Source organism: Garra rufa, chromosome 24, assembly GCF_049309525.1.
Source record: "Garra rufa chromosome 24, GarRuf1.0, whole genome shotgun sequence".
NCBI classification, from domain to species: domain Eukaryota; kingdom Metazoa; phylum Chordata; class Actinopteri; order Cypriniformes; family Cyprinidae; genus Garra; species Garra rufa.
This window is the reverse complement of record NC_133384.1, coordinates 19,871,837-19,886,845: the sequence shown is the minus strand read 5'-3', so window position 1 is coordinate 19,886,845 and position 15,009 is coordinate 19,871,837. Positions and strand designations below refer to the sequence as shown.

General features: G+C 36.6%; 1 protein-coding gene across 1 annotated transcript; it reads left to right on the top strand.

Moving 5' to 3' along the window:
• The first annotated feature begins 4,785 nt into the window (after positions 1-4,785).
• Positions 4,786-14,944, top strand: LOC141300509 (solute carrier family 22 member 13-like). Its single transcript, XM_073830799.1, has 10 exons — positions 4,786-5,286; positions 6,284-6,387; positions 6,575-6,729; positions 8,379-8,547; positions 8,898-9,018; positions 9,980-10,074; positions 10,953-11,167; positions 12,282-12,390; positions 12,471-12,680; positions 14,686-14,944. Exons 1-10 carry the CDS (start codon positions 4,912-4,914, stop codon positions 14,753-14,755), a joined length of 1,623 nt encoding a protein of 540 aa, XP_073686900.1. The 5' UTR covers positions 4,786-4,911; the 3' UTR covers positions 14,756-14,944.
• Positions 14,945-15,009: the final 65 nt, after the last annotated feature.

The window sequence follows — 15,009 nt, the reverse complement described above, 5'->3', positions numbered from 1 at the left end:
TAACAATTCAATTAGAGAGCTCTATAATTAAATTCTTACTAGTAACAATTCCAAATAAATTACATTTTAAGATAGATTCAAATAGAAAACAGTTATTTCAAAATTGTAATAATATTTATTGATTTTTCTGCATATACAGTACATATATATAGAGATATAGATATAGATAGATATAGTACAGTTGAAGTCAAAAGTTTACATACACCTTGCAGAATCTGTAAAATGTTAATTTTACCAAAATAAGAGGGATCATACAAAATGCATGTTAATTTTTTAATTTAGTACTGACTTGAAAGAGATATTTCACATAAAAGATGTTTACATACAGTCCACAAGAGAAAATAGTAGTTGAATAAAAAAATGACCCCGTTCAAAAGTTTACACACCCTTGATTCTTAATACTGTGTTGTTACCTGAATGATCCACAGCTGTTTTTTTTTTTTTTTTAGAGAGAGAGAGATTTGGAGTTGTTTATGAGTCCCTTGTTTGTCCTGAACAGTTAAACTGCCTGCTGTTCTTCAGAAGGTCCCAAAATTTCTTTGGTTTAACAGAATTTTTACTAGTAAGAATTTCCATTAGAGAGCTCTACAAATGAATAATTACTACTAGTAACAATTTCAATTAGAGAGCTCTCTAAATCAATTTTTACTAGTAAGAATTCCATTTAGAGACCATTACAGAGCTCTGCATTACAGAGCTCTGCAATTCATCTTTAATGGTTTTTACTAGTAAAAATTTAATTGTAGAGCTCTGTAATTGCATTTTTACTAGTAATAATGAAATTCGAGAGCTCTCTAAATGGAATTCTTACTAGTAAAAATTGATTTGGAGAGCTCTCTAATTGGAATTGTTACTAGTAATAATTCAATTGTAGAGCTCTATAATTGAAATTCTTCCTAGTAAAAATTCTGTTGTAGAGCACTGTAATTAAAAATGAATGGAAGTCAATGGAGACATATGACTAGTAAAAATTAATTTGTAGAGCTCTCTATAATTTTTACTAGTAATAATTGAATTAGATAGCTCTCTAATTATAATTGTTACTAGTAAGAATTGAATTAGAGAGCTCTTTAACTGGCATTGTTACTAGTAAAAATTGTATTATAGAGCTCTCTAATTGAATTGTTAAAAACAATTACGACGAGTAACGCTTAGTATATTTAGGCTAAAACGGCTTGCCATATACAGGGTTTCTGCGGGGTCTTAAAAAGTCTAAAAATTTAAAAATCTAAATTTTAGGCCTTAAAGAGTCTTAAATTCGCTGTTCTAGGTCTTAAATAATTTTACACAGGTCTTATTTTTCCAATGTCCATGTAACGCTACCGCTAATGCTCATTTAAATTCTCTTTTTGTTGTTGTTACTTGGTTGTTTCCGTGGTGTTGTAGTTCTCTATTTCACTATTCCAAATATAATTTGCTGTATTTAAACTACAAATGAGACCAACATGCAATAGCCAATCAGCTTTCTGATATTGGCGCGAGTCTCTCTCGGATTGTACCTAGGGTTGCCACCCGTCCCTTAAAATACGGAATCGTCCCGTATTTGAGAATGAAATTGCGCGTCCCGTTTTGAATCAATACGGGACGGGTTTTGTCCCGTATTTTTTATAAAAATTTTTAAAGCAGCGTCTCATGCAAATACTCACTGCGGTAAAGCCAGCCGCGGTTCAGAAAAACACGGTCAAGCCAGCCGCGATTGATTTTAAGTGTGCGCGCATATTACAGTGATTACAGTAGTTTCAGAAACAACACAGAGAGAACGCGCTTGCAGAGCGCTTTTCATTTAGACTCCCAGACTGAGAGATAATACTACAAAATGCTCGTGAATTTTTACTTATTTATTTGCATTTCTGCTTTAATATCCGTTTTATTTATTGGTGTACTTGACGGTTCTTTTCTGAGAAATGGGACATTATTAGACTTTAGAGTCTAATAAGTAGAAAAAAACAATGATCAGTTCTTATTCAGGACGGCCCATATATATGCATGCGTCCCCGAATGCGTCCCTTATTTTTGGGTATTAAAACTGGTTACCCTAATTGTACCACAGAAGTAAAATGGATTTAACTTTTTAGCTATGGGTAAGTGCAAGTTTAGCGATACTTGGCTTGAAAAAACTGAATATAGGGCTTGGCTAAGGCCAGTTGCTAACAACTGAAGATTTTTTTCTCCCCCTGCAGAAGTTACTGCATCTTCAGACAGAATTGCAGTAGTAGAATACAGGTCAAACTACCTTTTTTATGTATATAATGTTCTTAATAATAATAATAAATATAGGTCGAGCTAGTTGACCCCCAGCTTTCGAGATACTTTTAAAATGTTTTTTTTTTTTTTTTTGTTTGTTTTTTTTACTTGCCGGACCGAACATGACAGCCATGAAATTGTTTACTTTTTACATTAAACACATTAAATATTACATATATGATATAATGTGTATATCCATTACAGTTTTAGGTCTTAAATTTCATATAAGGTGGTATTAAAAAGGTCTTTAAAAGTCTTAAATTTCACTTGTTCATATCTGCAGAAACCCTGCATATAAAACAGCATCTTTGTGACTGATTTTAGGTCACATTAGCTTTTGGGTAGGTTTGGGTGTAGTGAAGATGGTACGCTCTTTTAACATGTCATAGCTTTAGAGTTATAGCGCCACTCAAGTAAGAACTGCGGTGACGCGTACAAAACCAATGTCACAAAACGTACCATATGTACCTTCATCTGTTCCAGAGAAAAAAAGAACTTAGTATTTTAGCGCCACCCAGTGGACATTTCACATCGAATATGTCACGAAACGTACATGGCGGTATGTATTTTGCGTCTTGCGTAAACGTTCCCACCGGTTTTCCTCATGAGCTCAGGTTGCAACCCATAAAAAAACTACTCATATAAAGGATGCTTTTAAAAAGGCACATTTTTATCATGTTAACAGGCAGTTAACTCAAAAATTAAAATTCTTTATGGATTTTTTTAACTGGATTTTAACCGTGAGCAGTGAGTAACGTTTTCAACACAGTTATGATTACAGCTTCATATAACATAAGCTTGGTAGCTCAGATGGCATGGAATTGGATTTAGAATGGGGAATTCTTGGGTTACAAATCTCGTGAAAAACATGACTCCCGATGGAAAGAGGAGAAATCGAACAACGAGCTAAAACGGCATGTTTGCGAGTGAGTTTTTACATCACATTTGCTTTTGTTCATACTATGGAGTAGCGCCACCCATTTCACATCGAATATGTAACAAAACGTATGTGGCACAGGTATGTTTTTGTTATGATCAGGTTGCAATTAAAACTAGTCAAATATAAAGAATGATTTTAAAAGGAACATTTTCATCAGGTTAAGGGATAGTAACTGAAAAATGAAAATTCTATCTTAATTAGGCCACTCAGCCTCATGTCCTTCCAAACCCTTAAAGGAGTAGTTCACTTTCAGAACAAAAATTTACAGATAATGTACTCACCCCCTTGTCATCCAAGATGTTCATGTCTTTCTTTCTTCAGTCATAAAGAAATTATGTTTTCTGAGGAAAGGATTAGGCCTACTCTCCATATAATGGACTTCTATGGTGTCTCTGAGTTTGAACTTCCAAAATGCAGCTTCAAAGGGCTCTAAATGATCCCAGCCGTGGAAGACGGGTCTTATCTAGGGTTACTTTCTAAAAACATTTGCAATTTATATACTTTTTAATCTCTACACAGAGTACACAGAGCTAGACAAGATGAGCATTTGAGGTTAAAAGTTAATCAATTGTCAATCAATTGAAAATAACCAATCGTTTTGCTAGATAAGACCCTTCTTTCCTCGGCTGTGATCGTTTAGAGCCCTTTTAAGCTACATTTTGGAAGTTCAAACTCGGGGGCACCATAAAAGTCCATTATATGAAGAGAAATCCTGATATGTTTTCCTCAAAAAACAATTTCCTTACGACTGAAGAAAGAAAGACATGGACATCTTGGATGACAAGGGGGTGAGTACATTATCTGTAAATTTTGGTTCTGAAAGTGAACTACTCCTTTAAGAACTTCATTTATCTTCAGGACACAAATGAAGATATTTTTGATTCAATCCGTGAAAGAAACCCTGCATAATCCGCAACACAACTACCACATTCCAAGTCCAGAAAGACAGTAGCCTAAGGACATTGCTAAAATAGTCCATGTAACATCAGTGGTTCAACCATAATGTTGTGAAGCTACAATACTTTGTGTGCACAAAGACAATCTTTATTCAACAATTTCTTCTCTTCGACACTCATTGTGTCGATGTGGTGTTGCTGACGCAGAAGCCGTGTTCTAAGGATGACTTGACTTTTTTGCCCAGCCTTACTTGTGTTCAATAGAAATAAGAAAATCAAACGGTTTTGGAACATGAGGGTGCCTAAATGATGGGTGAACTATTCCTTTAAATTCATATTTTTGTTTAGCCTGCCCTCTTGTCATGATCATCTTGTTTTTTCCCTTGACAGTGTGGTCACTGTTAAACATATACCGTGTTGTCTAAATATTGTACTCGAGCCCACAAGCATATAACTACAGTTTACATATTACCACAATATACCGCCTTAACTGGCAGAAAAGGGCCCAACTGTATTAGCCTCATAATCCAAAGTCCCCCACACACTCACAAAACACACTGCTGGAACTCCTCTCAGTACATTTCAACCACTTGAATAAGCTTAACAGCCACTATTAAATCTGTTCACATTTTAATACTATTCATTTAGAAATCTTCTAGCTGTTATCGCTGTGAGAAATACAGTGCTTTATCTTTGTCGTAACAGATAAGAGGGGCGTCCAGATATGCTGAACCTGTGACACGTTTAAAAATTAATTTCAGTCCGCAAAGGTGAACCGCGGTGCAGGTGTTTTAAGTGCGAGTCGCCGCTGATGGTCGCTCAGTGATCATCATGATAGACTTCGCGCAGATCCTGTCGTCTATCGGCGAGTTTGGGGCGTTTCAGAAGCGCTTGCTGGTGACGGTATGTCTCCCCAACATCTTCACAGCTTTCCACATGTTCAGTCAGGTCTTCACCGCCATCACCTTTCCACACAACTGCAACAGCAGCTGGATCTTAGAGCGGGCTCCCAACCTGACAGAAGAGAAGCAGCTGAACCTCACCATCCCTCTGGACAGTAATGGACGGTATGAGAGCTGTCAGATGTTCACACCTGTTGATCTTGATCTTGAGGAAATTGAAGCGTATGGAATAAACACGACGACATCGTGTAGTGAAGGATGGATTTATAAAGCACCAGAAGGCAGCAGCACTCTTATAACTGAGGTAATTTCTTAAATCAAATCTATCTATCCATCCATCTGTCTACCTATCTTTATAAAGGTATTCCTTTTAATGTTCCGGTTAATCTTTTTCGTAGTTTTGTTCATAAATATTAGGCTAAACTATTCGTTGTCACACCTGATATAAAACGTGTTAAATTTTATGGTATTAAAGGTAAAACAATATTTGACTTTCAAAAATTACTTTCAAAGAAGTAAACTTCTCTCAGTTTCTGGCGCCTTTGCCGCTTCTAGTGCAGTTTCCTGAATGTCAGCTACATTAACAGAGCTTATAAATATATTCGATGTTCAAACCTATAAAAACGCCTATAAAACTTGATAAATAATATCAGTTCTTATGTTTTAGTTATCCACCCCACTAGTTATTTTCCCAATAAAATGTGTAAATTTGACGCATCCAGCTATTTTTAGCTGTATTTTTTTGCTGCTTGATATTGCATATTGGTGTGTCTTACCATATTATTTTAATGTATTATCTTAATTATGAACACACTGGTTTATAGTGCAAACAGTTTTACTGTTTACTGCCCGTTGTTATTCGTCCCTTCATCCCTATTGTGGTTAATGAACCGGAAGTCTCGCCCATAAGCTTACCTTCTCAAGCAAAGACCAGTTGTAATGTAACTTTTGTGATAGGAAAACTGACAAAAGGACGGTGAACCGATGGTGTCATTTGGTCATTTCATTGTTAGTGTATAAGCAAATGCTATATAATGCATAATATTTATCATCATGATAGTGTTTTGTAACTGTGAGCTGTTTTTTTTTTCTGTGCAATAACACATTTAAGGTCCAAGACTGTGTTTTTCTATAGAAATTGACATTAAAAACAAATTCTCCCTTTATAATGTGTGTTAATGACTGAAAGTTATTTAAATGAATATTTAGTTACCTACATATACCTACATATCTTTTTTTTTTTCATTTACATAATTTGTTTGTTGTCTTTTATTATGTTTTCTTTTCCTATCTTATCATAGTTTGACCTGGTGTGTGAAAATAAGATTTATAATGAGGCATCTCAGTCCGTCTACATGGCTGGTCTTCTTATTGGAGCCCTAGTGTTTGGGCCAATGGCAGACAAGTATGTGTAGAGTACAATCCCTGATCAACATAAGAATTATATGTTACACACAATGATTATTTTAGTTTTCCAAAAACAAAAATGTTAAGATCATTTACCATTTTTAAAAGACTCACCGGTAAAAAAAAGAGCTGGAACTTTATGTCAGTGGCTTCATTACAGTTTTTTTGTTTTGTTTTTGCCACAGGTATGGCCGACGGTTTGTCACGCTGCTGTCCTTGTTCCTTCAGTTTGTGTTCGGGGTAGGAGTTGCATTTTCTCCCAACATCTTTGTCTACATGGCTCTCCGCTTTGTGGTCGGCGCCGCAATATCAGGGATCTCTATGAACACGTTTGTTTTGGGTAACACATGTGACTCCTCCTAATGCCAGTACATTAAAAGTCAGAAATTTTGATTAGATACACTATATTGCCAAAAGTATTGGGACCCCCCCCCCCCTCTCTAATAACCAGATTTGGCTACTTTAGTCATTTCCATGAGTACAAATCTTGCTGTTTAAGCATATAACAATATTCTAGGGACAGGACCCTTTTCTATTCTAACATGACAATGCATCTGTTCAAGACAAGGTTCAAAAAGAAATGATTGATTCAGTCAGAGTGGAAGAACCTGACTGGTCTGCAGTAAGCAAAGTCCTAATAATTAAAAGCACAAAATTCCCTAGAATATCATTATATGCTCCACTTTTTTTGGAAATAGGCTCATTCTCCAACTCCCCCCCGAGTTAATAAGTTGAGTTTTACCGTTTTGAAATCCATTCAGCCGTTCTCCTGTTCTGGCGATATCACTTTTAGCATTGCTTAGCATAGATCATTGAATCCTATGAGGCCTATTTAGCGCATTGCGTTCAAAAATGACCAACGAGTTTCGATATTTGTCCTATTTAAAACTTGACTCTTCTGTAGTTATACTGTGTACTAAAACAGGCGGAAAATGTAAAGCTGCGATTTTCTAGGGCGATAAGATTAGGAACTACCTCCCATTCCGGCGTAATAGTCAAGGAAGTTTGTCGCAGTAATATGGACGCAGCAGGCGCAGTAATATCACGCAGCGCCTGAAATTAGTTCCCAGCTAGGTAACTGCCAATGTGACCGGCTTTTTGAAATTTTGAAATGATAAAACTTCCTTGACTGTTACACCGAAATGGGAGTGTAGTTCCTAATCTTATCGGCCTAGAAAATTGCAGCTTTACATTTTCCGCCGGTTTTAGTACACAATATAACTACAGAAGAGTCAAGTTTTAAATAGGACAAATATCGAAACTCATTGGTCATTTTTGAACGCGATGTTATATTGGCCTCATAGGATTCAATGATCTATCTTTGCTAAGCTATGCTAAAAGTGATATCGCCAGAACAGGGGAAGGGCTGAATGGATTTCAAAACGGTAAAACTCAACTTATTAACTCGGGGGGAGCTGGAGAATGAGCCTATTTCCTATTTGCTTATAGAAATTACTGAAGTAGTCAAACCTGTTTATTAGAAGGGGCTGTGCCAATACTTTGGCAATATAGTGTATTTAGACTACATGTAAAAAAAAAAGCATTAAAAGGTTAGTTCACCCAAAAATGAATATTCTGTCATTAATTACTCACCCTCATGTCGTTCATTTCTTTGCACACAAAAAGTGTTCTTGTAGTTTCTAAAAATTACGGTTTAACCACTGATGTCACATGGACTATTTTAATGATGTCCTTACTACGTTTCTGGACCTTGGTCGTGGTAGGACTTATGCTGTCTATGCAGAGTCAGAAAGCTCTCGGATTTCATTAAAAATTTCTTAACTTGTGTTCCGAAGATGAACGAAGGTCTTACGGGTTTGGAACGACATGAGAGTGAGTAATTAATGAAAGAATTTTAGTTTTTGGGTGAACTATCGCTTCAATGCTTTAAGAAAATCTCTCTAACAACAGAAATCACTATGAAAATGCATATAGCACTTGTTTGGGGTCTTCGCATTCGAGTTCCATGGTATCTCTAATGTGTATTAGGTACTGAGTGGTGTGGTTCAGCCAAACGGGCCCTTTTTACCATATTGTCACACTGCTTTTATGCCATTGGTCTGATGTTACTGTCTGGTGTGGCCTTTGGGATCCGAAACTGGAGGATTCTACAGCTGGTTCTGTCAGCACCAGTTGGGCTTTTCTGCGTCTATTACTGGTGAGAGTTATTCTGTATCAGTGATTCCCAAACTTTTGATTTGCACGCTTTTTTTTTTTTGATGTTGGTTAATGGTAACATGAGATACATACAAATAAAAGTATGAAAATAAGGTATTTTACCTTTTTAAATTAGTGTTTTGATTGCTTTTATTTAAAAAAAGATAGTAGTCAACATTTGAAGTGGATTAAAAAGTGAATCAAAGTTGTCCTAAGACAAGAACGGGTGTTGTTTTTGTTTTTAGGACAACTTTGATGAAAGGATTTGATCCACTTCAAATGCTGACTGTATATTTGAAATTTTTATAATGAGGTGTTTTATTTTCTAATAATTGTCTGTGTGTTTGACAGGATTCTCCCTGAATCTGCCCGATGGCTTCTGACTCAGGGCAAGCAAGACAGAGCCAAGAAAGAGATAGTGAAAGCTGCCCGAATCAATGGCAACAAAGTGCCTGAAAATCTGCTTGACAAGGTGACCCTTTTCTCTTCTAAGAGAACAATTAAAGGAATCGTTCACCCAAAAATGAAAATTCGCTACTCGGATACTCTGAAGTGATTAGGTGCCGTCAGAACCTCATATTGTAGCTGGAAGCAATAGTTGAAAGTTAAAAACTACTTGCTGGATTTTTTTTCTTACAAACATGCAGCTTTTTGTTTCTCAACACATTAAAGGAGAATTTCATTTCCAGAATGAAAATTTCCTGATAATTTATTCACCCACATGTCATCCAAGATGTTCACGTCTTTCATTTTTCAGTCGCGAAGAAATTGTTTTTTGAGGAAAACATTCCAGGATTTTTCTCCATATTATGGACTTAAATGGTGGCCAACAGGTTTTCAATGCATCTTTAGATGAGCATTTGTGGTTAAAAAGTATACAAATTTGTATTTTTCTTAGAAAATGACTGATTGTTTTGCTAGATAAGACCCTTATTTCTTGGCTGGGGTTGTGTAGAGCTCTTTGAAGCTGCTCTGAAAAGGCAATTTGGACCTTCAACCCATTGATCCCCACTGAAGTCCACTATATGGAGAAAATCCTGGAATGTTTTCCTTAAAAACAATAATTTATTTTCGACTGAAGAAAGAAAGACATGAACATCTTGGGTGAGTAAATTATAAGGATATTTTCATGAACTGAAGTCAAGTGGATTATAGTGATGTTTTTATCAGATGTTTAGACTCTCATTCTGACGGCACCCATTCACTGCAGAGGATCCATTGATGAGCATATGATGTAGTGTTAAATTTCTTCAGATCTGTTCCAAGGAAGAACCAAACTCATCTACATCTTGGATGACCTGAGACTAAAAAAAAATATTTAGCGAATTTTCCTTTTTGGGTAAAAAACTACAAAAGATCTACTAAACAAACGTATCCTTGAATCAACAGTAGTTTTTAAAATGATCAATTAACATGAAAGGATGCCTTATCAGATGGAAGCAGAGAACACAGCTAAAACAGGCACCATGCTAGACCTGTTTCGAGTGCGTTACCTGAGAAAGAGAGCTCTCATCATGAGCTATATGTGGTAAGTTATGCCAGCATTTCCCATATTTATTAAATATCAAAAATGGCATAAAGAAAAAACGTCTCAGTACATTTGATACTCTATCCAAGTACCATTCAGGAGCTTGTATGTGGGTAAACCTCTTTCAAATGTTCTTTTTTGATATTAAATACAATCTGCAGTTGAAGTCAAAAGTTTACACCCCCCGGCAGAATCTGCAAAATGTTAATTATTTTACCAAACTAAGAGAGATCATACAACATGCATGTTACTGTATATTTAGTATTGACCTAAATAAGATATCTCCATTCTAAAAAAAAGTTTTCACCACGGCTCTTAATGCGTCATTTTCCTTCTGAAGCATCAGTGAGCGTTTGAGCCTTCTGTAATAGTTGCATACGAGTCCCTCAGTGGTCCTCAGTGTCAAAAGATGGATCTCAAAATCATACAGTCATTGTTGGAAAGGGTTCAAATACACAAAAATGCTGGAAAACCAAGAATTTGTGGGACCTGAAGGACTTCTCTGAAGAACAGCAGACAGTTTAACTGTTCAGGACAAACAAGGGACTCATGAACAACTAGCACTAAACAAAAAAACAACTGTGGATCATTCAGGTAACAACACAGTATTAAGAATCAAGTGTATGTAAACTTTTGAACAGGGTCATTTTTATAAATTCAACTATTATTTTCTTTTGTGGACTATATGTAAACATCTTTTATGTGAAATATCTTATTCAGGTCAGTACTAAATTAACAAGAAATCCCTCTTATTTTGGTAAAATAATTAACATTTGGCAGATTCTGTAATGTTAATGATAAATACAACAGCATAAAATGTTAACAATTAACCATTATCACATGAGTGTATTATCATATGTCTATTTATGCTATTGTAGGTTTGTGACGAGCCTGGTTTACTATGGTGTCAGCTTGAACGTGGGAAACTTCGGCCTGGACATTTACCTCACTCAACTCATCTTTGGCATTGCAGAGTTTCCAGCCCGGCTGTCCTGCTTTCCTCTCATTCAGCGCTTTGGAAGGAGGATTTGCCAGAGTGCAGTGCTGCTCCTTGGAGGAACCGCCTGCCTGATTATTCCTGCTATACCAGCGAGTGAGTGAGGAACTTCAGAGTCTGCGAAAGCCTGTTTCTCAGTAAAAAATTTAAAAAGGTTATTGCGACTTATCTCACCATTCTGACTTTTTTCCCCCTCAGAATTATGAGATATAAACTCACAATTGAGAGTTATAAAGTCAGAATTGTGAGATGTCTTTTTTTTCTCTTCAGAACTGGACTTTATATTTATATAGAATTGCGAGATACAAAGTCGCAAATGCGAGAAAAAAAGTCAGAATTAAAAGTTTGTACTTTATTTCTTGCAATTGTGAGTTTATATTCCGCAATTCTGACTTTATATCTAGAAATTCTGAGTTTATAACTCACAATTTTTATAGTTTATAGTTCTGAGAGAAAAAAAAAAGTCAGAATTGCGAGATGTAAAATCGCACTTGCAAGAAAAAGAGTTAGAATTGTGGGATAAAAAGTCACAACTACCTTTTTTATTTTTATTCAGTGGCAGAAACGGGTTTCCGTAGAGTCTTATTTTACACAGTAGAAGAAAGATTTTTGTCTCATTTGACCAAAAATTCCTTCAAAATATGAAAATAATCAACAAAGTGTGATTCTTTAGGGTCTTCATGAAATGTCTGCAACATACTACAGTTAAAATTCCTCAACGGTCATGTAAAACAACATCTTTTTACCTTGTCAAAAACAGCTCTGTTCATGACAACCCGTTTCGGTCCATTTTTTTAGTGTATTCGGTGGTGCAGAACAAAAACTAATCCACTGCATCCTCAGTGTCTCAGATGTCAGAAGAATCTTATGTTCATTTTTACATTCAAATACAAAACACCTGCATTGCTTACGAGACATTATTGTCGCTACAGCTGCTCGAGCATGGAGAAAATGGCGGACAGCGTATAACTGGCTGAGGGCGGAAATATGCTAATACGGGACAGTCTGTCAACGACTGTGGGCGGAGCCTGAGCAGTATGACATTATACTGCTCAGAAAATCAAAATGGCTTGATAATTGAGACTGTTTAGGTTTTTGAGGATTAAAAAAAAAAGAGTGAATGGTTTTCTTTAAACCACACCTAAAATGTATAGAAGATGTTTATCATGTGTTGACCATATTGTTAAATATCCATCTGCTTTTTCTCCAGATTACCCTGTGATTGTGACTGTAGTCGCAGTGATTGGGAAGTTCTCCCTCGCTGCCGCTTTCACCATAGTGTATGTGTACACTGCTGAGCTCTATCCAACCGTCGTGAGGTACTGTACATGTAGTGAACCTGTATGAACACTCACTCTTTAGTTACAGATTCTGAATGAGCTTTTGTTTTTAAACTTAGACAAAACGGAGTGGGACTGAATTCCATGTGTGCACGTGTAGCTGGTATTCTGGCTCCTCTGATTGGCCTGTTGGACGTGTATCATCCTGCCATTCCTATGGTCATATTTGGCTCTCTTCCTTTTGTGGGAGGAGCGCTGACCTTCCTGCTCCCAGAGACACTAAACATGGAGCTACAGGACCACACTGAGGTCCCCATGGATGACAACAAGTGCGTTTGTACCATGATTTGCTTTATATTAGATAAAAAGATAGAAAAGGTACTTTTGATGCACAATATTTATTACAGATTTGCGACCATGGACCACAAAACCAGTCATAAGGGTCATTTTTTTTTAATTACACTTTCTATTGATGTATGGTTTGTTAGGATAGAACAATATTCGTCTGAGATACAACTATTTTAAAATCTGGAATCTGAGGGTGCAAAAAAATCTAAAGATTTAGAAAATCGCCTTCAAAGTTGTCCAAATTAAGTTCTTAGCAATGTACAGTCGTGGCCAAAAGTTTTGAGAATGACACAAATATTAGTTTTCACAAAGTTTGCTGCTAAACTGCTTTTAGATCTTTGTTTCAGTTGTTTCTGTGATGTACTGAAATATAATTACAAGCACTTCATACGTTTCAAAGGCTTTTATCGACAATTACATGACATTTATGCAAAGAGTCAGTATTTGCAGTGTTGGCCCTTCTTTTTCAGGACCTCTGCAATTCGACTGGGCATGCTCTCAATCAACTTCTGGGCCAAATCCTGACTGATAGCAACCCATTCTTTCAGAATCACTTCTTGGAGTTTGTCAGAATTAGTGGGTTTTTGTTTGTCCACCTGCCTCTTGAGGATTGACCACAATGCGATCTGGGGAGTTTCCAGGCCATGGACCCAAAATTTCAACGTTTTGGTCCCCGAGCCACTTAGTTATCACTTTTGCCTTATGGCATGGTGCTCCATCGTGCTGGAAAATGCATTGTTCTTCACCAAACTGTTGTTGGATTGTTGGAAGAAGTTGCTGTTGGAGGGTGTTTTGGTACCATTCTTTATTCATGGCTGTGTTTTTGGGCAAAATTGTGAGTGAGCCCACTCCCTTGGATGAGAAGCAACTCCACACATGAATGGTCTCAGGATGCTTTACTGTTGGCATAACACAGGACTGATGGTAGTGCTCACCTTTTCTTCAGGCCTTTTCTTCATCGGAGAATATGACTTTGCCCCAGTCCTCAGCAGTCCATTCGCCATACTTTTTGCAGAAGATCAATCTGTCCCTGATGTTTTTTTGGAGAGAAGTGGCTTCTTTGCTGCCCTTCTTGACACCAGGCCATCTTCCAAAAGTCTTGGCCTCACTGTGCGTGCAGATGCGCTCACACCTGCCTGCTGCCATTCCTGAGCAAGCTCTGCACTGGTGGCACTCCAATCCCGCAGCTGAATCCTCTTTAGGAGACGATCCTGGCGCTTGCTGGACTTTCTTGGACGCCCTGAAGCCTTCTTAACAAGAATTGAACGTCTTTCCTTGAAGTTCTTGATGATCCTATAAATTGTTGATTTAGGTGCAATCTTAGTAGCCACAATATCCTTGCCTGTGAAGCCATTTTTATGCAACGCAATGATGGCTGCACCCGTTTCTTTGCAGGTCACCATGGTTAACAATGGAAGAACAATGATTTCAAGCATCACCCTCCTTTTAACATGTCAAGTCTGCCATTCTAACCCAATCAGCCTGACATAATGATCTCCAGCCTTGTGCTCGTCAACATTCTCACCTGAGTTAACAAGACGATTACTGAAATGATCTCAGCAGGTCCTTTAATGACAGTGGAAAGTTTTTTTCAGGATTAAGTTAATTTTCATGGCAAAGAAGGACTATGCAATTCATCTGATCACTCTTCATAACATTCTGGAGTATATGCAAATTGCTATTATAAAACTTTTCCAATTTCCAATATTTATGTAATTCTCAAAACTTTTGGCCACGACTGTATATTACCAATCAAAAATTAAGCTTTTATATATTAATGGTAGGAAATTTACTAAATATCTTCATGGAACATGATCTTTACCTAATACCCTAATGATTTTTGGCATAAAAGAAAAAAATTATCATTTTGACCCATACAATGTGTTGTTGGCTATTGCTACAAATTTAGCTGTGCTACTTAAGACTGGTTTTGTGGTCCAGGGTCACATTTATTAAATCTTACTTTTCTTCATTTTCCATTTACAGGGGACCAGAGAAAGCCAGTATTGAAAACGGACTAAATCAGGAGCAGGATCTCAGGAGCACAAAATTATGAGATTTATACTGTTATTTAAAATATTTTTTAAATGTGTGATTTTTTTAAAATATGTGAATGAGGAAAATAAGACAGAGATATGACTGTTTACTTTTCAGTGTGCAGGTGACATGTTTGTAAAGTTTCAAATGAATTTGTATTTTTTTAATCATTTTAATTTGAAAAATAGTAAAAATCAGTGATTGAAAATGTCCAGTAGTGTTTTTCTTCAGTGCTTTTCAGATGCCACAGAAAACCAGGATCAATTAAAAACT